Here is a 25,207-nt window from a genome sequence, read left to right as displayed (position 1 = left end):
TAAAGTATGAAAGACATGTGGTATTGGAATCCTCCTCATATTAAAATTTGAATTTGTGAATTGTCTGTATATGGGTCAGAATTGAATTCAAACTAGATCCATTTGCACCCTTACTGTGGTTCACAAAATTAACTATATTTACGACTTTTAACGCACTTAATTCTTTTATTGAAGGATATGAAAAGCAGCTGGTGATGTAGACAGGGGTGGACCCAGTATAGAACTAGGGGTGCAGTCGCCCCCTAGATTTCGAATTTTAGTTGTGATTTATCAGTACCGATTGACTTTGCCCCTTTCTGGAAATTTTTGTGCCTCCTTCTGAATGTTAAATTTGTAATTCGGGTTAAATTTAGTGTTAAAATCAAAATAAATTTCTTGAATTATGATTGGCAATTATAATTATAAGTTAAAGCATCATAAATTATATGTCAGAGCATTGAAAAATATAAGTCAAATCATTGTTTTTTTATCGAGTACCAAATTAGTTAATGTGTTTAAATCCGATAAGCAATTTAAATCAGATTCAATATTTTTAGTAAATCCTGGCTCTGCCCCTAGATGTAGACATATTACATTTATTTTTTCAGAAAAAAAAAAAGATGAAGATCTAGTATTTCATTCTCATATTTTTTTAGTAAAAATTAGAAATGAAGCCACTTAACTATTTAATACTATTGTTATTACAACAAATAATTTCTTTCATTTCGAATATATGACCTCTTATATAGAGACCATGTGCCTTGATCACTAGATCATAAGTTAGTTCTATTTTATTCTCATATTTACTTTTGTTATTATCCCATTTCATCTAGTTGAATATCAGAGTTTTTTTTGTGTTTTACACTATTTAAAAGTGATTCTCTATATAACATTTATTTACTGGAAACAAACAAAAGATTCGAAAAATTACCTACAACTATAGTTTTGTTTTCAATGATTCGGAGATGCCCCAATTAACCGAATTTTTTTTATATACCATAATTAAAAAATAATAATAATAAACCAAAACACTCCAGTTTTGAGGGAATTCCAACTTTATTCAGGCCGCAGAGCCAATCTTCGGCCCCACTTAACGAGCCACAGGGAGTGTTTTGGATTGTTGTAACATACAAAGTGGGGCGCAAATTGGCTCTGTGGTACCCCAAAATGGGGCCGCATAGCCAATCTACGGCTTGGGTAAAGTTAGAATTCTCCCAAAACGGAGGTGTTTTGGTTTATTTTCTTTTATTATGGTATTTAAAAAAATTCGGTCAAATTAATACTTATAACACCGAACAAATACAGTATAATTAGCAAGCTAACCTGCATCTCCGGTAGGGTTGCTAATGATTAAGGTTCGGTTCAAACTCGGCTCGGCTCAGCTCATATAAATACTTGGCTCAACTTGGCTCGCGAACTCGCGAGCCGGCTCATATTTTTACAATACTAATGAAATATTATGATTGAATTTAGAAGAAGATAAACTATACATATAACAGAAGCTCGCGAGCCAACTCGCAAACCGGCTCATATTTTTACAATATGTGCTTATATAAGCGTATTAATTAGTTCTCTGTCTGGTACACTATACCCTTTTTCAATCTGTGTACCTCTTTTATTTTACAGGATTGTTAATTTCTTTCGGCTGCCACTATCAAGACTCTTTAATTACTGTACTCAAAGCTAAAACCCAAAATAGAAACAAAATGCAAATTTGAACAAATTTGAAATTTGAAAAAAAATTGAAATTTGAAAAAAAATTGAAATTTGAAAAAAAATTGAAATTTGAAAAAAAATTGAAATTTGAAAAAAAATTGAAATTTGAAAAAAAAATTGAATTTGGAAAAAATTTGAAATTGGAAAAAAATTGAAATTTGAAATCGGTGAAAAAAATGTAAAAGCGGTGGAAAAATTTGCTATTTGCTGGTGACATCTGCAAAAAAACAATATTTAGAAGACTGAGTCTAGATTTTAGCTGACAATTAATATGTGACACAGTAAAATCGATGCATTTTTTGTGAATACCACTCTTTCTGTATTTCTTACGAAATTTGGAGGCAAGTTTGTTTTGATTGATCTAGGAAAAAATAACAAAATGCAACAACATGAAAATAAACCTAAGAAAATAAGTAAGAATATGAGTCGGGTCGCGAGCTGAGCCGAGCCGAGCTTTTTTCTTTCAAAAGTGAGCCGAGTTGAGTTCGAACTTTTTTCAATTTCGAGTCCAATTCGTTATGAAATATTGGGCCACTCAACTCATTGATTCGCAAGCCGGCTCAACTCATTAGCAACCCTAATCTCCGGATCTAAATCTGCTGTTATTCTAAAAAGAATAATAGATTGCTGCTCTCCATTTTTATCTTTCTCTTCAAAAAAAGAGGAGAGAAAGAGAGAGAGGAGAGAGAGAGATAATAGCAGGAAGAGTACAGGAAATTTCGTTCCTGCGTCCCCATCAAAATTATCAATTTGGAAAGGACAAGTTTGTCCTTTTGAAGCAGCTTCGCCAATCGCCATTATCAGTTCACCTATAAAACGAATATTTACATGCGCTTATTCTTGGCCAATCACATATCACTGTTTTAATCGCACAGGACATCTCTCCGCCAGTTCTCCAGTCAGGAGGTCACTTGACCACACTATAACTATAACTATATATAAAAGGGAAGAGCGAGCGTGAAACTGTGAGAGAGAGAGAGAGAGAGAGAGAGTGGAGATGAGGAGAAAGAATCGATTTCTCAAGATTAATTTCCCCGGGAGAGCTCAAACTCTTTAAATCCTAAAGTATAGGTACAGTACTGTATATTATTTCTTCTTTTAAGTTAGAATTGCTTCTTGCTTCTGTTAATTTCTAGTTTTCTGTTTTATTTGATTTGGAAATCATCCTCCAAGTTTGCAAAAATATGATTAATAACAGATCAGATGAACTGATCAAGAGACGAGAAATGATGCTTTATTTCTCTGAGAACTTTTCGGCAAGTAATTATGCATTGCTTTTTGTTTAAATATCAGACAAATTAAATATGTGTATTTAATCGTTCTTTGTTTTTGCATATATTTTATGAAACAGTATTATTTTACATATTAATAAGTTATACCATAAAAAATTAAAAAAAAGATAAAAATCCAACACTTTTAACTCTCTTTTTTTCCAAATTGGAAGTTTAGAGAGGAATTGTACAAAGTCAGATTCTCTGTTTCAATAGGAGACGCCTATTGACAGTACAGAAAAGTTACCTTTGCATCATGTAATTCAAAAATAGAATGAACAAACAAAGTCTTGGTAGCATCTGTGGTGCTGTACATAAAATTATTTTTGCTGCTGTTACTGTATGGAATTAAAAACAAACTCAAAAATACTTTTTCTTGCCCACAATTTATCAATTATCCTTGGCACTGTTAAATTAATCTCTTTGGTCATGTTTGGTTGTGAAGTAACTTTAATCCGGAGTAAATTGCTTACTCCAATTTAAGGTGGAATAAGCTAAACCAACTTTCTAGGTGGAGTAAGCTAAACCGGATTAATTCAAATCTTACTCTCACTTACTCCATCAATTTTACTCTTTGTTTAGTGGATTAAGTATGGAGTAAGGAGTTTAATCCACCTCTTACTTCACAACCAAACATGACCTTTGATACTACAAATAAAGCATGCATAGAGAGTCAGAGATGCAAAAACACAGTAATTATAGTAGCAATAATCTAAAATAAGAGTACTGAGTTATTTTTTGTTCATTTTTCTTCAGGAATGACTTCCTTTTTGCGAATCCACGATGAATTTTGAATTAGGGGGCGATTATATATAAAATAACTCTGTTAAAAAAGGGAAACATAACAAAAAAAAGTACCCTACAGAGAGATTAGTACTTGGGTAAAAATCTATAAAGATTCAGAGATGACACAGCATCAGCACATAGCTATCCAAATAGGAACCGATGATCCTCTGGGTTTATCTATCCAGAAAAAACTTGATAAAATACATTATCAATCAACAACAGCAAAGAAAGAGATCACCATTTTCCGCGTGCCTTCGTACATTAGAGAGAGAAGCAAGAATTTCTATGAGCCACGGGTGGTCTCAATCGGCCCGTACCATAGGGGGCGTGAAGACCTAAAATGTATGGAAAACGAAAAATTGCGGTACCTAGGGAAAATGCTTTCTGAAAATCCTGACGTGACCCTGGAAGATTATCTGGAAGTGTTGAGAAAGTTGGAGTTGACAGCACGGAAATGCTACTATGAGAGCTTTGAGATGGAATCTAAAGAGTTTATTGAGATGTTGTTGTATGATGCCTGTTTTATTGTTCAAGTGATTGTGAATTGGAGTTTTCCAGATTCTGATATTCTTTCTGAGATCAGTTGGAATATTCCTCTCATAAAGAGTGACCTCCTGATACTCGAGAATCAGATCCCTTTCTTTGTGCTACAGCGTGTGTTCGACCTTTTTTCGAGCAGAGACAATGATACCTCTAACTTGATTTCTCCTTCCAGTGACGATTCCATGACTACTGATTTTGATAAGGAATCCACTCTGAGTGAAGATAGTGAGCCTGAGAAAGCAACTCTATTTGATTGCTTAGTTGAGTTTCTGCAGCACGGGGACGAGACCTTCTCTGTACCAGAAGGAAATAATCCTTACTGTCATTTGCTCGATTTCTATTACCAGTGCTACATGCTCACACAAGGGTTCCCCATGAAGCCAAGGAAGAAAATTCTAATTCCGTTCAAAATTCTCGGGCCAAAAATAAAGGTGTTCCCCCTAATTTCCTCTTTTAAAAAGTTAACAATGCGCAGGCGTTGCCTTCCCATGATTGCGGAGCGTAAACCGCGAATGATTCCATGTGCAACCGAGCTGCAAGAGGCAGGGATCACTTTCAAGAAGGCCAAATCGAAGAGCATCTTCAGTGTACACTTCTCCAATGGTGTGCTCACGATCCCTTACACCTCGGTCGAGGAAGCGAGAAGGCCACAGATAATGAATCTCATAGCTTTCGAGCAATGCAATGGTGAGAAGTACAAGCCGTTGACGAGCTACGCGGTTTTCATGGATTGCATTGTGAACACGCCAAGGGATGTGTTGATACTACAACAAAATGGAATAATTGAGAATAAGTTGGCCAATGAAAAGGCAGTTGCTAAGTTCTTTAACCAGCTAAGGTATTGCTCTTACCCCGACTATGACAATCACCACCTCGCAGAGCTCTTCAAAAAAGTGAAGAACTATTGCGACTCTCCTTTGCACAAGCACAGAGCAAAGTTGCACCGAGATTATTTCAGCAACCCATGGACAATTATATCATTCATTGCCGCTATTGTGCTTTTGCTCTTAACTTTTTTGCAAACTCTGTACACTGTTATGGCGTACTACCAACCATCACATTAGCAGGAGAGGGTTGGGTCCGTTGCCCATCGGACCTAACTTGATTCCAATGGGCAGTTTTATCGTTCGATTCAAATTCAGAGTTTGTCGCTTGATTAGCGGATCTCTTCTCGAACTCTCTCTCACATCCATTGGCCTGCATTTCCATGTCTCCATCTCCCACGAAATTTTCTTCTCTCCTGGTCATTCTCTCTGTCTCTCCTCGATCGTCTCTCGAGCAACTCCGCCCCACCTACTCCCTCTCCAACTGCTTCTCCTCTCCCAACTGCTCCCTCCCGCATTGCTTCTCCTCTTCCTTCTCGTTAGCTTTTTTCTCAACTAAGGTAATTTTGTTTGTTAGTATTTCTCTCTCTTGTTGGTCTTTGAGGTTTTGTTAATTTTGCATTTAATGGACATAACTATGTTACATTGCAGAACGAAAAAAATAAAAGCTTCTTAAGTAGAGCACACTGCCTCTCCAAGGTTCTCTCATTTTCTTCTCTACATTGTTTTACACTTAATTTCCTCAAGCTTATGATCATTTACAATACATTTGTCGAACTATCATCACCTATAAATTATGTACCATAACCAAAATTGGAGCATTAATCTGACAAAAGTGATCTATAAACAATATTTGACTCTGTTGGGGCAAAAATCATGTATGTTTTGATGAAATTTATTGTTCATCTTGTTCGATGTAAAATTGGAGAAATTTCATAAAATTAGCTTATAAGTGAAGTAGACTGATTTGGAAGTATACTCATAATCTTATGAAGATCTTTTGAATAATAATTAATTTTGAGTTTGTAAATTTTGTTGTAATGGTATACTGATAATCCCTTGTTCAACTCTAGCATCAAGTTTTTATTTTTTCTTCTCGTTCTCACTCTCTGCATCTCGATGTTCATTTACAGGAGCAGGGAAGATGATATGATGAAGATCTCTTGAATAATAATTAATTTTGAGCTTGTAAATTTTGAAGTTGTAATCAAATAGCATGTAATGTAGTTGATGTAGTTAATGGCTTTTGATGATTGACTTTGTGGTTAATGGATTTTGATGTAGCATGTAATAAAGTTTCTTGTTATGACCACTTGTACTGTCTGTTTCATGATGACTGTTCTTAGCATTGTGGTGTTTTCTTTGTGATGTATGGTTTCATTGTGCATTATGGTACAACAAATATGAACAAAATTTATACAATCAGGAGATAAATAATTCATTTGATAAATAAAGAACAATAATTCATCTCTATTTGAATCAGTAATATTCAGTATTGATAAATAAAGAACAATATTTCACTTTTCACTTTTCTATTTTTTTTTTCTAATTCAAACCTCACAGATACAAATTGCAATATTTTCACATATTCAACCTCCATAATTATAATAGTGTACAAATAAATCCTTAAACCCACAAGCAACATACCAGTACACAAGAAAACACTGGTTTTGACTGGAATTACCAAATAAAGCATACTGTACACAATCAAATCAAACATTGGTACCAAATAAATCCTCTATTGCCAGTTAAAAAAAAAAAAAAAAAAAAACTGAAACATAAACTATAATTTATACCTAACAAATTCAACAGATTAGCTTAGGGCCCTGATTAAACATCAAACATTGTTTATAGATTACTTTTGTCACGATTAATGCTCCAATTTTGGTTATGATACATAATTTATAGGTGATGGCAGTTCGACTGATGTATTATAAATGTTCATAAGTTTGAGGAAATTAAATGTAAAACAATGTAGAGAAGAAATGAGAAACAAAGTGTGCTCTACTTGAGAAGCTTCTATCTTTTTCGTTCTGCAATGTAACACATTTATGTCCATTAAACGCAAAATTAACAAAACCTCTGAATTCGAATCGAACAGTAAAACTGCCCATCGGAATTCGAATCGAACAGTAAAACTGCCCATCGGAACCAAAGTAGGTCCGATGAGCGTCGGACCCAACCCTAAACCCTGTATCGTTTATTGCCACTATTGTGCTTTTACTCTTAACTTTTTTGCAAACTCTGTACTCTATTAAAGATTTTTCTCATATTTGGTTTGAAGTAAGATCACTTACTGTTAGGGGTGTAAACGGAGCAAATAATGCTAATACTAAATTCGTATCTGTCTTTCAATAAGCGGATATAAATATGAATATGAATAATAAATTAATGTTAAAATTAAAATTAAATCTGCTTTAATTAAAATTAAATCTGCTTTAAACGAATATGAATACATAGCAGATAATCAATACTTATTAAAATACAGATACGGAATAATTAATTATCAGATAATCTAATCAAATTAGAAAATAAAAAAGAAGTAAAATAAAACAAAAGGTTAAAGAAATGGAGAAGTCAGAAGAGCAGGGAATGGAGAAGCGAAGAAAGGACTCCAAAAGTTTGAAAAATAAAGGCAGTAAAAAGTTTGAAAAAGCAAAGGCAGCTATCCAGACCGACCAGAGCATTAGCCCCACAATTGAAATTAAAATACAACTTGGCTAATGGTCCAGATAACTTGCGATTTAAAAAAGAAAAACCTGATGGATGTTAATGTTACCCACTCCTTATCCGTTCTGAATAAAACTCAAATATCCGACCCGTTTTTCAATTATTAAATTTATCGATGCATTCAAATTCAGTTGTGTTTTTCATAAAATATGAAGTATGATAAGGTATGATGACGCATGAAAGACATGAGGTATTAGAGCTCTTCTTTTTGTCTAAACTATCGACCACTCAACATGATATTTATATTAAAATATGTTTGGTAAGGAATTTTATAATTTTGAAATTATTTTACTATTTTTTTAGATAGGTAGAAAATTATTGTTTTTGGGGTTCAGAAACAGTAATTTTGTATCTATTTTAAAAATAGTTAAAAAAAATTAAAAATTATAAAATTAAATATCCAAACATATCTTAGTATGAATATCATGTTGAGCGATCCTGATCGGCAATTTAAATTTTGAAAATAAAAATATAAAATATAAGATATAATAAAGTATGAAAGACATGAAGTATTGAAATCCTCCACATATTAAAATTAAAATTTGTGAATTAACTGTTTAGGGGTCAAAATTGAATTCGGACTGGATCCATTTGCATCCTTACTTTGGTTCACAAAATTAACTATATTTATGACTTTTAACGCACTTAATTCTTTTATTGAAGGATTTGAAAAGCAATTGGTGACGTGGACATATTATATTTATTTTTTCAGAAAAAGAATGAAGATCTAGAATTTCATTCTCATATTATTTTTTTTAGGGTAAATTTCTTTAGAGGTCACTAAACTTTGAACTTTGTCACGAATTAGTCACTCAACTTTGATTTATTCCAATCAAGTCACTTAACTTTTCATCTATCTCAAATTGGTCAATCTATAACTTTTTCATCCAAAATGCTAACAGAATATTCTTATTATGTTAGTATTTGGACGGAATATACTCATTCCGTTATAATTTTTGACGGAATGAGCATATTCCGTTAGCGTTTTGAATGGAAAAATTATAAAGTGACTAATTTGGAACAAATAAAAAGTTGAATGACTTAATTGAGACAAATCAAAATTGAGTAACCAATTCATGACAAAATACAAAATTTAGTGACCTAGCGAAATTTACCATTTTTTTAAGTAAAACGTGAAGGTCAAGCCACTCAACTATATTTAATACCCTTGTTATTATAACAAATGATTTCTTCTATTTAAGTTTCGAATTCATGATCTCTTACATCCAGACCATGTATCTTGACCACTAGATCAAAAGCTAATTCTATTTCATTCTCATATTTACTTTTGTTATTATCCTATTTCATCTAGTTGAATATCAATGAGGCTTCTTTTTTTTTTTACTATTTAAAAAGTGATTCTCTAGATAGCATTTATTTACTGGAAACAAACAAAAGATTCGAAAAATTACCCACTATAGTTTTGTTTTCAATGATTCGGAGATGCCATAATTAATACTTATAACACCGAACAGGTACAGTAAATATGAGAATTAAAAATCTTTTGAGTTTATGCAGACAATGCGGACTCCAAAATCTATATATTCTTAATTTAAAAAGGACAAATTTTTCCTTTCGAAGCAGCTTCGCGATACTAGCTTGGCATACCGAAATTTTTATTAATAGAAAATATAATAAAAAAATATCCAGATTAGGGGACGCTTTTCGTTTTTTTTCAGATATAAGGAAAACATTTTTAAATATCGCGGCCACTGGCCGTTGTGGCTTATCACGGCCATACTTAGTGCCTTATTAATCGTTCTAACTACATTAACCATTCTAATTGAACCAGAGATGAACCAGAGAAAAAACCGGAAAAAAAAACTCTGTCCGTTATGGATAGAAACTGCCAGCGGAAAAAAAAAAATTTCGAAAATGCTGTCCATGATGGATAACAACGGCCAGCGAAAAAACAATAAAAAAAGCTGAGGAGGAAAGGTATCATTCCTTCTTTTAAGAAGATTGATGCCTTTTTGAGCGAATGGAATATTGGCAAGGTTGACCAGCGAGCTCTTTTTCATTCCATCTCTAACATCCTCAAGGACAACAAGAGGTCCTCTCTCTCTCTCTCTCCCTGTCTTCCTTTTTGTAATTTTTAATATTTTTTTTGTATTTTTTTACTAATTGTTCGTTGGTTGTAGCATGGGGAAAGAATCATTCACATTCTTGAGCAAGTACTTGGCAACATTTTCGGGTACGGATGAAGATGCTGTCCGTAAGAAAAGCTTTTTTTATTGTTTTTTCGCTGGCCGTTGCTATCCATCACGGACAGCATTTTCGGATTTTTTTTTTTTTCCGCTGGCCGTTTCTATCCATAACGGACAGGGTTTTTTTTCCAGTTTTTTCTCTGGTTCAATTAGAATGGTTAATGTAGTTAGAACGATTAATAAGGCATTAAGTATGGCCGTGATAAGCCACAACGGCCAGTGGCCGCGATATTTAAAAACGTTTTCCTTATATCTGAAAAAAAAACGAAAAGCGTCCCCTAATCTGGATATTGTTTTATTATATTTTCTATTAATAAAAATTTCGGGCTTGGCATACTATTGATTTTTGAAGGACAGACACTTGCCATATAAAACGAATAATTGCACGCGCTTTTTCTGGGCCCATCACATGACATGACAGTGTTTTAATCGTACAGAAGACATCTCTCCGGCAATTCTCAAGTCAGGAGGTCACTTGACACTTTTTATAAAATACAAGTTATGATAAGATATGAAAGACACAAGGTGTTGGAACTCTTATCTTTGTTCAAATTATCAATTCAAACTGTTCAACATGATATCTATATTAAAATATATTTAGTAAGAAATTTTATAATTTTTTGATATTTTTTTACTATTTTTTTAGATAAGTAGAAAATTATTGTTTCTGGGTCTAAAAATAGTAATTTTATATCTATCTTAAAAATAATAAAAAATTCAAAAATTATAAAATTTTAACCCAAGCATATTTTAGTATGAATATCATGTTGAGTGGTTTTGATCGAAGATTTAAACTTTGAAAACAAAGATTTAATAAAGTATGAAAGACGTGGTATTGAAATCCTGCTCATATTAATTGAATTCAGGTTGGATCTGTTTGCACCTTGTGGTTCACAAAATTAACGCACTTAATTCTTTTATTGAAGGATTTGAAGAGCAGTTGTGTGATGTAGACATATTATATTTATTTTTTTAGAAAAAGATGAAGATTTAGTATTTCATTATCATATATATATATATATATATAGGGTCCGGCTAATTTGCTGCCGGCCCTTTTTTGTTTTTTTTTTCTGATGTTCAAACAATAAATCTAAACTGTTAGATGTTTAATCTATATTATAATCTACTTGAAGACCAAATTTTACATTTTTTGGAATTTTTTTACTATTTATTAAGCTGGTTTGAAAACTGCTGATTTCAATGTTGCAGAAATTTACTGAAATCAGCGGTTTTCAAACCAGCTTAATAAATAGTAAAAAAATTCAAAAAAATGTAAAATTTGGTCTCCAAGTAGATTATAATATAGATTAAACATCTAACGGTTTAGATTTGTTGTTTGGATATCAGAAAAATAAAAAAGGGCCGACAGCAAATTAGCCGGACCCTATATATATATATATATAGAGAGAGAGAGAGAGAGATGGGCTATGGTGCATTGCAATGCATGAACCCCCTTATGCATTGCACTATAATCACGGATTTAAAGTCCAAACGACCGATCCGAACCGTTAGATGTTTAATCCATATTGAAATGTGCTTGGAGACCAAATTTTACATTTTTTTGGAATTTTTTTACTATTTATTAAGCATTTTTGAAAATTGCTGTTTTGCTATGAACAGTTAAATTTTCTGGACCATCAGATCAGCGACTTTCAAAATTGCTTAATAAATAGTAAAAAAATTCCAAAAAATGTAAAATTTGGTCCCCCAAGCACATATTAATATGAAGAACAAGATGAACGGTTCGGATTGGTCGTTTGGGCTTTAAATCTATGATTTATAGTGCAATGCATAAGAGGGTTCATGCATTGCAATGCACCATAGCCCATCTCATATATATATAGGCTGTGGCTAATTTGCTGCCGGCAGCATTTCTGCCGGCGGTGCTGCCACTGTTTTTTCTATTTTTTGATGTTCAAACGACAAATCTAAACCGTTAGATGTTTAATCTATATTATAATCTACTTAGAGACCAAATTTTACATTTTTTGAAATTTTTTTACTATATATTAAGCTGGTTTGAAAACCGCTGATTTCAATGCTGCAGAAATTTACTGAAATTAGCGGTTTTCAAACCAGCTTAATATATAGTAAAAAAATTCCAAAAAATGTAAAATTTGGTCTCTAAGTGGATTATAATATAGATTAAACATCTAACGGTTTGGATTTGTTGTTTGGACATCACACGGCTAAATATAGCCCCGACAGCACCTCTGCCGAAATGCTGCCAGCAGCAATTTAGACAGACCCTATATATATATATATATATATATATAGAGTACGGCTAACGCGCTTCCTCTAGCATATGGGCCGAAATGCTTCCGGTGGAAATTTGAAATTTCAAAATCCAAAAAGTCGATCTGAACCGTTCATCTTCTTCTCCATATTAATATCTGCTTGGAGACCAAATTTTACATTTTTCTGAAATTTTTTACTATTTATTAAGCCACTTTGAAAATCGGTGATCCAACGGTGGTTTAACAAAACAGTAAAACCATTGGATCAGCGATTTTCAAAGTGGCTTAATAAATAGTAAAAAAATTCAGAAAAATGTAAAATTTGGTCTCCAAGCAGATATTAATATGGAGAAGGAGATAAACGGTTCAGATCAACTTTTTAGATTTTGAAATTTTAAATTTCCACCGGAAGTATTTCGGCCCATATGCTAGAGGAAGCGCGTTAGCCGTACTCTATATATATATATATATATATATATTAGTAAAAGTTAAAAGTCAAGTCACTCAACTATATTTAATACTCTTATTATTACAACAAATAATTTCTTCCATTTAAAATATATAACCTCTTACATGCCTTAATTATTAGACCAAAAGTTAGTTATATTTCATTCTCATATTTACTTTTGTTATTATCCCATTTCATCTAGTTGAGTAACAGTGAGTTGATTTTTCTTTTCTTTTTTTTACTATTTAAAAAGTGATTCTCTAGATATTATCCCATTTCATCTAGTTGAATATCAATGAGTTGGTTTTTCTTTTCTTTTTTTTACTATTTAAAAAGTGATTCTCTCGATAGCATTTATTTACTAAAAACAAACAAAAGATTCAAAAAATTACCTACTATGGTTTTGTTTTCAATGATTCGGAGATACCCCAATTAACCAAAAAAAATTTTATATACCAAAAAAACAAAACACTCTCGTTTTGAGGGAATTTCAACTTTATCCAGGCCACAGAGTCAACCTGCGGCTCTACTTAACGAGCCGTAGAGATATTTTGAATTGTTGTAACATGCAAAATAGAGCTAACCTGAATTGCTCTACTTAGCTCTGCGGTCCCTCAAAATAGAGCCGCATGACCAATCTGCGGCCTGGATAAAGTTGGAATTCCTCCAAAATGAAAATGGTTTGATTTTTTTTTTTTATTATGGTATTTAAAAAAGTTTCAGCCCAATTAATACTTATAACACTGAATAGGTACAATATAATTAGCAAGCTAACCTGCGTCTCCGGATCTGAATCTGCTGCTATTCTAACATGAACAGTAGATTACCGCTCTCCATTTTGTCTCTCTTAAAAAAAAAGAGGAGAGAGAGAAACTTGGTAGCCTCGGGTAGATTTCTCAAAAAATAAAGAGGAGAGAGAGAGATAATAGCAGGAAGAGTACAGGAAATTTCGTTCCTGCGTCCCATCAACATCTATGCCTTCTCCAATTTCAAAAGGACAAATTTCTCCTTTCGAAGCAGCTTCGCCATTCAGTTCACCTGTAAAACGAATATATGCACGCGCTTATTCTGAGCCCATCACATATAATTAGTATATAACTATAAGTGTTGTAATCGCACAGAAGACATATCTCCGGCAGTTCTCCAGTCAGGAGGTCACTTATATGTGAGACTATAGCTATATACGTGAGACTGTGTGTGTGTGTGTGTGTGTGAGAGAGAGAGAGAGAGAGAGAGAGAGAGAGAGAGAGAGAGTGGAGATGGAGGAGAAAGAAACGATTGCTCAAGATTAATTTCCCCGTGAGAGCTCAACAGGTACACTACTATATATTATTTCCTCTTGCTTCTGTTAATTTCTAGTTTTCTGTTTTATTTGATTTGGAAATCATCCTCTCAAGTTTGCGAAAATTGCTTAACCCTACCCCCTTTTCAACATGATTAATAACAGATCAGATCAACTGATCAAGAGACGAGAAATGATGCTTTATTTCTCTGAGAACTTTTCAGCAAGTTATGCATTGCTTTTTGTTTAAATATCAGATAAATTAAATATGTGCCCACCGGACGGCAGCCCTTTCGTGGGGGGGATGAAGAAGGAGAAAGGAGAAGAGGGGCAAAATAGACATTTAAATTTTAAAATAAAATTATAACTTTAGCTTAAATTATCAAATTTAATCAACACATGGGGAAATAAGAAAAAAATTCAATTAGAATGGGGAAATAAGATATTTCAATGTTTTGATGGAGATATTGTCTATTTTGAAGTGTACCCATCAAAACTTGTTTATACCATAAAAATTAAATTTAAAAAGGGATAAAAGTCTAACACTTTTAACTTCTTCTTCTTTTTTTCTTTTTTTTTTCCAAATTGGAAGTTTAGAGAGGAATTGTCCAAGTTAGAAAGTTTGTGGTTGTTTGGTTCAGTATAATTCCCTTTTGGTAATTATCTAAACAATAAAGAAAATTAATTGGACTGTACTTTAACAATTATATATACATATAGAAATATCAGATTCTCTGTTTCAATAGGAGACGCCTATTGACAGTACAGAAAAGATACCTTTGCATCATGTAATTCAAAAATAGAATGAACAGTTAGTAGCATCTGTGGTGCTGTACATAAGATTATTTTTGCTGTACATCTCTTTGATACTACAAATAAAGCATGCATAGAGAGTCAGAGATGCAAAAACACAGTAATTATAGTAGTAATAACCTAAAATAAGAGTTACTGAGTTATTTTTTTGCTCATTTTTCTTCAGGAAGGACTTCCTTTTGCAAATCCACGATGAATTTTGAATTAGGGGGCGATTATATATAAAATAACTCTGTTAATAAAGGGAAACATAGCAAAAAAAAAGTACCCTACAGAGTGATCAGTACTTAGGCAAAAAATCTATAAAGATTCAGAGATGACACAGCATCAGCACATAGCGATCCAAATAGGAACCGATGATCCTCTGGCTTTATCTATCCAGAAAAAACTTGATAAAGTACATTATCAATCAACAACAGCAAAGAAAGAGATCACCATTTTCCGTGTGCCTTCGCACATTAGAGAGAGAAACAAGAACTTCTATGAGCCACGGGTGGTCTCAATTGGCCCGTACCATAGGGGGCGTGAAGACCTAAAATGTATGGAAAATGAAAAATTGCGGTACGTAAGGAAAATGCTCTATGAAAATCCTGACGTGACCCTAGAAGATTATCTGGAAGTGTTGAGAAAGTTGGAGTCGACAGCACGAAAATGCTACTATGAGAGCTTTGAGATGGAATCTAACGAGTTTATTGAGATGCTGTTGTGCGATGCCTGCTTTATTGTTCAACTGATTGTGAATTGGAGTTTTCCAGATTCTGATATTCTTTCCGAGATCAGCTGGAATATTCCTCTCATAAAGAGCGACCTCCTGATGCTCGAGAATCAGATCCCTTTCTTTGTGCTACAGCATATGTTCAACCTTTTTTCGAGCACAGACGATGATACCTCTAACTTGATTTCTCCTTCCAGTGACGATTCCATGACTACTGAGTTTGATAAGGAATCTATTCTGAGTGAAGATAGTGAGCCTGAGAAAGCAACTCTATTTGATTGCTTAGTTGAGTTTCTGCAACACGGGGACGAGACCTTCTCGGTACCAGAAGGAAATAAACCTTATTGTCATTTGCTCGATTTCTATTACCAGTGCTACATGCTCACACAAGGGTTCCCTATGAAGCCAAGGAAGAAAATTCTAATTCCGTTCAAAATTCTCGGGCCAAAAATAAAGGTGTTCCCCCTAATTTCCTCTTTTAAAAAGTTAACAATGCGCAAGCGTTGCCTTCCCATGATTGCGGAGCGTAAACCACGAATGATTCCGTGTGCAACCGAGCTGCAAGAGGCAGGGATCACTTTCAAGAAGGCCAAATCGAAGAGCATCTTCAGCGTACACTTCTCCAATGGTGTGCTCACGATCCCTTACACCTCGGTCGAGGAAGCGAGAAGGCCACAGATAATGAATCTCATAGCTTTCGAGCAATGCAATGGTGAGAAGTACAAGCCGTTGACGAGCTACGCGGTTTTCATGGATTGCATTGTGAACACGCCAAGGGATGTGTTGATACTACAACAAAATGGAATAATTGAGACTAAGTTGGCCAATGAAAAGGCAGTTGCTAAGTTCTTTAACCAGCTAAGGTATTGCTCTTACCCCGACTATGACAATCACCACCTCGCAGAGCTCTTTAAAAAAGTGAAGAACTATTGCGACTCTCCTTTGCACAAGCACAGAGCAAAGTTGCACCGAGATTATTTCAGCAACCCATGGACAATTATATCGTTTATTGCCGCTATTGTGCTTTTGCTCTTAACTTTTTTGCAAACTGTGTATTCTGTTATGGCGTACTACTAGGGGTGCACAAAAAGCTCACGACTCGAAACTCACTTCGGAATCAATTCGGATTTAACTCGCTAATAAGTCGAGTTAAAACTGACTCGAGTTTACTGACTTGGTTGATTTATGAGTCGAATGCAAGTTACCTTCAACTCAGTTAGACTCACACCAAACTATAATCCATATATTTCTAATTTTTGCATCCCCAAACCTTATACCTGTTTCCCACAATCCACTGTATTGCTGCTTAAAACTAAAAAAAATCATCGCTTCTCAAACGACTAAACCTTATGTGTTTGATAATTTTTAATTATGTAGTATTTTGATATCTTTGTAATTTTTAATTTTGTATTGGCTATTATCTCATTCTGTATTGTCTTTAATTATGTATTATTTTAGTAAACTATGTAATTTTTCTTTTATTAAAATTAAATTATATTGTCTAACTATGTACTACATTATGAGTTACAAGTCAACTCGAGTTGCTTGCGAGTTGATTTCAAATTGGAGTTTCTAACTCATAACTAAATTAGCAACTCGGACTCAATTCGGCTCATGAGGAGTCTTATTGACTACCATCCATCGCATTGGCGGTTAACGCGTGCTGAATGTGGATTGTTTGTAATACAAAATATTTTGTGGTATTAATTGAGACTGTTATGCAGTGATGAATATTGAATAAATTTGGAATGTAATGAGACTTGTATTTTTCTTGCAAATTATTTTCTTTTGACACCCAACTTGGATCTCATACTGCTCCATAAACGACACAACTGTTCCCTGGTAAAGAAATACTTAAAAGTTTGCGCATGTATAATTAATGAAAAGAAAATATCCTACTGCACCTATTTTTATTTTATTTTGAGAAAAATCCGTAGGTACCTACTGTACCTATTTGTTTGGTGAACTAAAAGATGTCTAATACCATGTTTGGATGGAGAGTAGAGGAAAGAAGGGGAGGTGAATAATAGAAGGGAATGAAAAGAAATATTAACATATTTAACCTTTTTGTATTTGAATGATTAATGAGAAAAAATAAATTTATCTTTCCTTTTTATCTTATTTCTCGTTTGATTGATTAAAATTTAAAAGTTTAATGAGAAATTCGGTGGCTGCTGTAGATTGTGATAAAAAAACTTGTATGGAAATTATGTAAGATATATAATTGGTCATTTGTGTTATTTTTTCTAAAAATATTTGCAATAAAATTTATTTTCATCTGTTACACTCCAATTTAGGAGGAAAACTTATTCTATTAATTACAATAATATAAGGTTAAACCTTTCACGCTCTTGTACTGTTTTCTTTTTTTTTCTTTCACCTCATGTAACATTCACCTCCCTCCCTTTCTTGTCATGTCATTGTACTTAAAAAAGTTGAAAGATTTGGTTCAGCCGCTATAAATACAACAATATGGCTGAGTTTAAACTTAATATTTCACATAATACAATTCATGAGCTAGGTTGGTTGACACTTCACTTGATCTGAAAATTCTGGATCACCTAGAAACAGTAATTTTCTATCCTTCTAGAAAAATAATAAAACAATTCTAAAAAAAATGTAAACTTTAGTTTACAATTACATATTCCACCATGTTAAACAGTTCAGATCAATAGTTAGAAATTTGAAAAAAAAAAAAAACAATTTGCTTATGCTCAATCAAATTTGTGTCTTATTAGTTATTACCATTACTTTTGCCTTCAATCTTTGCTTCTTCTTGCCTACTCTCTATCATTCCTCTGCTCAGTTAACAAACTCGATTAAATCACATCATTACAATCAATATAGAATCGAATAGTAATGTAACAATAAAGGTATGGTGAAATGTTTAATAATAATGAATTGTGCTCTAGAACCGGAAGTCATTTTTCAGTTGTGAAGGACTGAAGGGCAAAGCTGAAAATTTGTAGACAATTGAGGAATAAGATGTTAGAAAATAAATAAACAATGGAAAGAATGATTGTATCATTCACAAATTATGTCAAGAAGTTGAATGCTTGTATCATCTAATCAGGCTACTACGCAGAGCAATATCTATGATCTGGTTCAAGAAATGGTTGCACAACATTTTCCACCTGAAATCTACTATCCATTGGATGCTGCACCAACATGGCTGACCCCTAGTTAACGGGCGACTGGCCTCATGTTTTGTTTGTTTAAACTAATGCTTTGTTTACTTCGTTCTTTATCTTTTGTAAAATAGTTTGATGCTGACATTCAGTTATATTTGTGACTTGATTATCTTTATCTGTCAGACTCACATTTAATTTCCTGGCTGCAGACCACTAACCCAACCCGACCTCACCCACAGGAGATTTGACGCCCATGGGTTGCGTTGCATAATACAAAACGACCCAATTAGGCTGTTTAACAGAATATTTAATATGTTGACGAACTTATATGGGGCCCAAACTTGCCAATAGAAATAGCGTATATTGGCCTACATTATGGACTCAAATCTTCAGTTTGAAAATCCTAACGATCGATCCGAACCGTTCAACATGGTTTCCATATGAATATGTACTTCCCAAACTTGTCAATAGAAAATGAATGAGTGAGGCTATGGTACTATGCATAGCGCATATTAGCCCGCACTATAGACTCAAATCTTCGGTTTGAAAATCCTAACGGTCGATCCGAACCATTCAACAGTCTCCATATGAATATGCACTTGTAAACTAAATTTTATATTTTTTGGAATTTTTTAACTATTTTTTATATGGGTAGAAAATCATTTGATATATTTCTGGACCATCCAAAAACAGTGATTTTCTACCCATCTAAAACAATTGTAAAATAATTCTAAAAAATTTTAATTTAGTTTACATGTACATATTCATATGGAGACCATGTTGAACAGTTCGGATCGCCCGTTAAGATTTTGAAAACAAAAATATTGATCCGTAGTATGGACCAATCCGCGCTATGCATAATACCATACCGTCACTCAAATGAAATTATATGCTTACCTCGAAGTGGAATTTGATGCTTCGAACCATATATATTAACACTTGTACTGAACTGACCAACTCAGCTGCTCCATCTTGAAGAGTTGAAGATGATAAATATTTATACAAATTAACATATTTAAATTATGCAGGTCAGATCAGATCAACATATAAATAAGAAATAATAAAATTACACCGACCCATACAAGTAATCAGAAAGACAAATGATAAACAAGTAATCGCATGGAAAAGCAACAGTAGAAACTAATTTCATTAACATGCATTATTATTCCAATGACTCCCATATCAAAAGAATCTCAATTATGCATGCTGACTTCTTTTATTCCAATTCTAAACAAAAGTATTCCTGGTTAGTAGCAACTCTATTACCAACCATTATTTAACAACCAAGGTACCAATCAACATACCTCATGGTCTCGATATCAGTATATCATCAAGAAATCGTATACATGCTCCTGTTATGTATGTCCCAACTCTTGCCTACAACAAGACTTGGTTCCCTTATAGATCTAAAAGAGGTGATTTCTAATTTTCCCTACAAAAACATTGTAATTCCATATGCTATCTCATTGAACCCATGAAACCTATGCCAGATATAGAAGTTTGTTCCTCCTGAATTCTTTTCAACATCCACATGACCCGGTTATCTTTCTGTGGATTACTGAGAAAGGGTAATTTGAGCACTTTTAGTGAAAACATCTCATGATTATTAAGAACAGATGTTTTCCATTTATGTGTTTATAGGATCAACATAATTCAGGGTTACACAAGAAATTTTTCCAATTAAAAGTAGCAACTAACAACTGACTGGCAAAAAAAGGGTATTGTTTTGCATACTAAAGTGTGATCACATCTTTTTGATCAAATTGAACAAAATAAATGGGAGAGACTGATTTGCACATTTAAAGTATGTATATACCACATTAAAATGATTTGGAAATTGGAACAATGACTATGCAAAAGGAACCAGCAGGTATAGCACCAAATTGCTCCAAGATAATTTCATAAATTGCATTTTTTTTATATTAAGAAAGAACGGAGAAGTAATGGCACATACCGCAATTGATGAGTCGGTGCTTGTACAAAGCATAGAGAACAAAATCGAATTAAAAAAAAATAAGTACAATGCAAAAGAGGGAAAATAAAAGCAATTCAGTAATTGGAAAACCTGACTAACCCAACGTCAGGCAAACCAAAAGATGACAAATCTGAAGAACAAAACCGAAAAAAAGAAAAGAAAAAAGAACAGGGTCCAAAACTCATACAATGCTAAATGAAACATAAAAGAAAAATCAAGCTGGGGAGTTGGAGAAGATATCAACAAAAAGAAAGAAGAGAAGAACAAATCTACCAGAAAATTCAGATCGAATAGCCAGAAAGTTAGAAGGGATAAGAATTTACAGATTGAAACCAACTACGAGCTAAACAAATTTGAAAAAGCGATGAAGAACGAATGGAAATTTTAAGTAAGAAACAAATTTGAAAAGGCAATGAAGAACGAATGGAAATTTTAAGTAAGAAATGAGAAAAAAATTTGGACCATTTCTCGATTTGTGCGTGTCATCCTTGCGCAGGGGCCATGCTAATCTTCTCTGTATCGTTCCAATTTTATCGGATGTCTCCGAAGAGACAACCCTAGGCATTACAATCTACTATATATTGGCAGTAGTAAATTGTGTTTTCTTCTAGTGGGACTAATTAATATTTTCGTTTTATAAGGTCCGGTGCGAGATAAGCGCCTACGGAGGGTGGTCCATTACATAAACAGGTTCCACTGAAATGAACCCAGATATTAACCTCCATGTAGGACCCACGTCTGGATTACTGCGGTACTCTACAACTCAGATAGTAAACCATGTCCAAGCAAGAAACTTGTTTGGGTACAAGGCTCTAATCAGCCTTGAATATTGTTTATTCTGGGCTTTTCTGGCCTAAGGGCTAAGGCCCAACAGATTACTAGCAATTGAGGATATATAACACTAAATTTCGGTGATCAGGCTCTGTCGTCAACTCGTCAAGTATCATCCAAACAAACTGAATAATTATGATAACAATTTGCGCAGCTATGCATCATTTTGGATTTTATACTTTCAATTCGCTTGAGAAGTTCGCGAGGAGAATATCCAACTAATAAATTTTGCCCCTAACTGATTCAATTCCAGTTCAGCCTCAACTGAAACATTGATGCTATATGAAGGTGAAGAGTTATAATTGGAAAATATAATTTCACCACAATAAGGTTTGAGACGCACATGCATGATTTAGCTATGGAGAAGAATATTTCCTTTTTTAAAAATAAAAAAATGAGGGTCTATGCCCTCATTTGTATTAAATGAAACGGTTCTGTTAGGCCAAAACAGTTGAGCCAAAGTTTAATAACGGTTCTGTTTGAGGCAACAGTTGAGTCATTTTTTTTTTTTTTTGCAAAAGTGGTAATATCCACCTGTTTCATTACGAAACCATTGCAAAATTTGAGGCCAAGTAATTTTTTTTTTTATTATTTTTTGTATCAACTGATGGCAAAGATCTACCAGTAAAATGAAAACAAAAAATGCTCAAAACAGTTGAACAAAGTTTAATAAAAATACTTAACCAATGCATCAAAAGAAACCTAAAATTGGAATAAAATAAATAAAACTGAAAAATTAATCATGTTCAGCATCAGAACCTGCACACCCAAATTTTATGTTTTCAGTCATATGCCAGTGGGTTTTTGTAAACTCCAACTGGTCCAGGACTTCATCCACTAGATCTTGTATTTCTTTGTTCGATTCTCTGAAGATTCTTGCTCCCCTTTTCCTCCACAGTATGAACTGAGTAATAAGCAGTACCTATCTGGAGCTTGCACTGTAATCAATTCTTGTCAGCATTTGTATGTGCAGTACCAGTATTTGTGTGGAGGATATCACATAATTTGTGGCAGATGCGACCCTGTCATAAAGCACCATAGCAAAAGCACATTCATTGAAAAGGTGTTATACTGTTTCACCTTGTACCTTGCTATGCATCTGTTGGGCATAATACAACCTCGTTTGATTAAATTGTCAATGTTGAGAATTCGATTGTGTTTCTGCAGCCAATCAAACACCTTCATCCATGGGGTAGCCTTCAAAGACCATATTATGCATTCTGTCCTCATGATTGGGCCTTGAAACATAACCTTGTACGCACTATTCACCGTAAATTGACCTTGTCTGCACCACTTCCAGCTCAGTTCATCCGGTTTGAATATCGTTAGCAAAATTTGTGACAGTTTTACCCCTAACTGATTCAATTCCAATTCAGCCTCAACTGAAACATTTGGTCTGAACAAAGTTTGTATTTCCGTAGCATGCTTTGCCTCGTTCAACCTGATGCCAATGCGGATTGCATATGTGTATAAGACCGGGTATTGATATTTTAAAATACCTATACCCCAGTTTTGATTCCAGAAAGAGATATTACCTCCCTCTCCCAGTGTGAATATGGTGGATATGTTAAAGAACTATTTCAGTGTGTCATCGAGGAGGGCTTTGCTGAGGGCCGAGGTCATTAGCAGTGCGGCCTTGGTAGAATGGTTTCCAAATTCTATGCTCGGGCTTTGACCAATACCAATGCTACTTGAGTAGCACAGCTTGATTATATGCTGACAAGTCGAGTACCCCCAGACCGACTGCCTCCTTTGGTCTGAAAACTAACTGCCACCGCGCCAGCTTGATTTTGCAACATAATTGGAAAATTGAGAATATCGACACAAGTCCAGTATGAATATATCCAAATATGAAAAGTGAGTGCCAGTATTTCAAAAAAAATTAAAATAAAAAAAAAGGCATAAGCCCATTTCATTGCTGAAATGGTTAAATACAACTAATCAATCCAGCATTTTAGAAAACAAACTCTGGCCTTTTCCTAAGAAACTCTAGGTATTGTAAAACTCCAACAACATACTAAGAGGTACCCAGCTGGTACCAAACAAATATAGACTGGAACAATACTTTCAGCTTATTAATTACAAACTAAACAGTAAGATTAACAAAACTGATATCTTAAACAACCAAGAGAAGTTAGTCAATTACTCAGCATAAATTTTTTAGATAGCAAGCAACCTTGGCTCTAGTGCTCCCCATCCCATTAGAAATCATAGAGCAGATCATTAAAATCATGCTTATATTTGTTTTGAGGGCTGAGTTAGTAAAATGCACAAGTATTTCAAAATTGATATTGGCAGGGATGCTGTTCTACCATGCATTCTATAATGCAAGGGAATTGTTGTACAGTCTAATTACCTTCAATTTTGTGATGTTGTTATGAATTGAGATAGTGACAACGTAGTTTATCGAAGAGCCCTCAGTAGCAAAGGGTTAGAATCTAACAGAGATGTAACACTTTTTTCCAAAAAAGAAAGAAGTTACAGATGCAAACAGCCCATCCTCTCTAAAGCTTCATTAAGTCTTATTTGCTCAATCTAGTATTTTTGTAGAAAATAGGTCTGATTTCAACATATTTGCTCAAAAGAAAATGAAATTATATGTTTACCTTGACGTGGAATTTGATGCTTCCAACCCTATATCTTAACTCTTTTACTGAGTTGACCAACTCAGCTTCTCCGTCTTGATAAATTAAAGATTATAAATATATATACAAAATAACATATTTAAATTACACGGGTCAGGCCAGATCAACATGAATAAAAGAATAATAATATTACGCCGACCCATAAAGGCTGGTTACTGCATTGGGACAGGTTTCAATAAATTTCCTACAACATTTATCCTGAAAGACAAAAATCAGAAAGAAATATAAATAACAAATAATGCATGGAAGAGCAACAGTAGAAAGTAATTATTATTAACATGCATTACCATGCCAATGGGTCCCATGTCAATTGCATATAAGCCTACTTAGAAGGATAAACATGCATGCTGACTTCTTTTAATTCCAATTCTAAACAGAAGTTTCCCTGGTTAGTGGCTACTCTATTACCAACCAAAGTACCAATCATCATACCTTATGGTCTCGATATTCATTATATCATCAAGAAATTGTATCCATACTCCTGTTATGTGTTCCCAACTCTTACATACAACAAGATTTGCTCGCTAATAGATCTAAACAAGATGAGTGAGAAAGGGTAATTTGAGCACTTCCAGAAAAGAAAAGAAAAAGTGAAGAGGTGAGAGTTAGGAGGAATACATCTCGTGATTATTAAGAATACATGTTTTGCATTTGAGTTTAATATACGATCAACATAATTCAGGATTACACAAGAAAATTTTCCAATTAAAACTAGCAACCAACAACTGACAGGCAAAAAAGGGTACTGTTTTGCATACTAAAAGTGGTAATAGAGTGAGATATTTCAGAGTTACTAAAGTGGTCATTTTGTAATTTCATCACATCTTTAATCAAATTGAACAAAATAAATGAGAGAGACAGATTTGCACATTATGTATTACCACATTTCAATAAATTAACAGAAATACAAGGTGATGATTTGGAACAATCGCTATGCAAAAAGAGCCAACAGCAACAGGTATAGCGCCAAATTGCTACACAATAATTTCATAAATTTGCAAATATTTGTATTAAGAAAGAACGGAGAAGTAATGTCACATACCGCAAATGAGGAGTCAGTGCTTTGCGTAAAAA

At 33.8% G+C, this 25,207-nt stretch overlaps 1 protein-coding gene, 1 long non-coding RNA gene and 1 other non-coding gene across 4 annotated transcripts; 1 reads left to right on the top strand and 2 right to left on the bottom strand.

Annotated features, from left to right (window-relative positions):
• The first annotated feature begins 2,593 nt into the window (after positions 1 to 2,593).
• On the top strand, positions 2,594 to 17,318 carry LOC144556447 (UPF0481 protein At3g47200-like). 2 transcript variants are annotated; one of them, XR_013512453.1, is made up of 4 exons: positions 2,594 to 2,766; positions 3,723 to 5,679; positions 5,771 to 5,818; positions 6,253 to 6,431. XR_013512453.1 is itself a non-coding variant. In XM_078304803.1 (3 exons), the coding sequence occupies exons 2-3, from the start codon at positions 15,153 to 15,155 to the stop codon at positions 17,256 to 17,258; spliced, it is 1,545 nt and encodes a 514-aa protein (XP_078160929.1). In that variant the 5' UTR covers positions 13,926 to 14,055; positions 15,003 to 15,152; the 3' UTR covers positions 17,259 to 17,318. The 2 variants fall into 2 exon arrangements, 1 of the variants encoding a protein (XP_078160929.1); XM_078304803.1 differs by lacking the exons at positions 2,594 to 2,766; positions 3,723 to 5,679; positions 5,771 to 5,818; positions 6,253 to 6,431 and adding exons at positions 13,926 to 14,055; positions 15,003 to 16,625; positions 17,187 to 17,318.
• A 3,789-nt stretch (positions 17,319 to 21,107) lies between these two features.
• LOC144557663 (U6 spliceosomal RNA) lies at positions 21,108 to 21,210 on the bottom strand. Its single transcript, XR_013512744.1, has one exon. It is a non-coding gene; the product is annotated as a U6 spliceosomal RNA (small nuclear RNA).
• Positions 21,211 to 22,150: 940 nt separating this feature from the next.
• Positions 22,151 to 25,157, bottom strand: LOC144556450 (uncharacterized). Its single transcript, XR_013512455.1, has 2 exons — positions 22,965 to 25,157; positions 22,151 to 22,929 (listed from the first exon to the last, which is right to left on the bottom strand). It is a non-coding gene; the product is annotated as an uncharacterized LOC144556450 (long non-coding RNA).
• Between the last annotated feature and the right edge of the window lie 50 nt (positions 25,158 to 25,207).

Source organism: Carex rostrata, chromosome 7 (genome assembly GCF_964058835.1).
Source record: "Carex rostrata chromosome 7, lpCarRost1.2, whole genome shotgun sequence".
In the NCBI taxonomy this organism is placed as follows: Eukaryota; Viridiplantae; Streptophyta; class Magnoliopsida; order Poales; family Cyperaceae; genus Carex; species Carex rostrata.
This window is presented reverse-complemented; position numbering and strand designations above follow the sequence as displayed.

Coding starts and splice junctions, on each gene's coding strand:
- LOC144556447 (XM_078304803.1), top strand. CDS start 15,153: ATGACACAGCATCAGCACATAGCGATCCAAATAGGAACCGATGATCCT. Junction 16,626..17,186: donor ATTCTGTTATGGCGTACTAC/TAGGGGTGCACA, acceptor CTTATTGACTAC/CATCCATCGCATTGGCGGTT.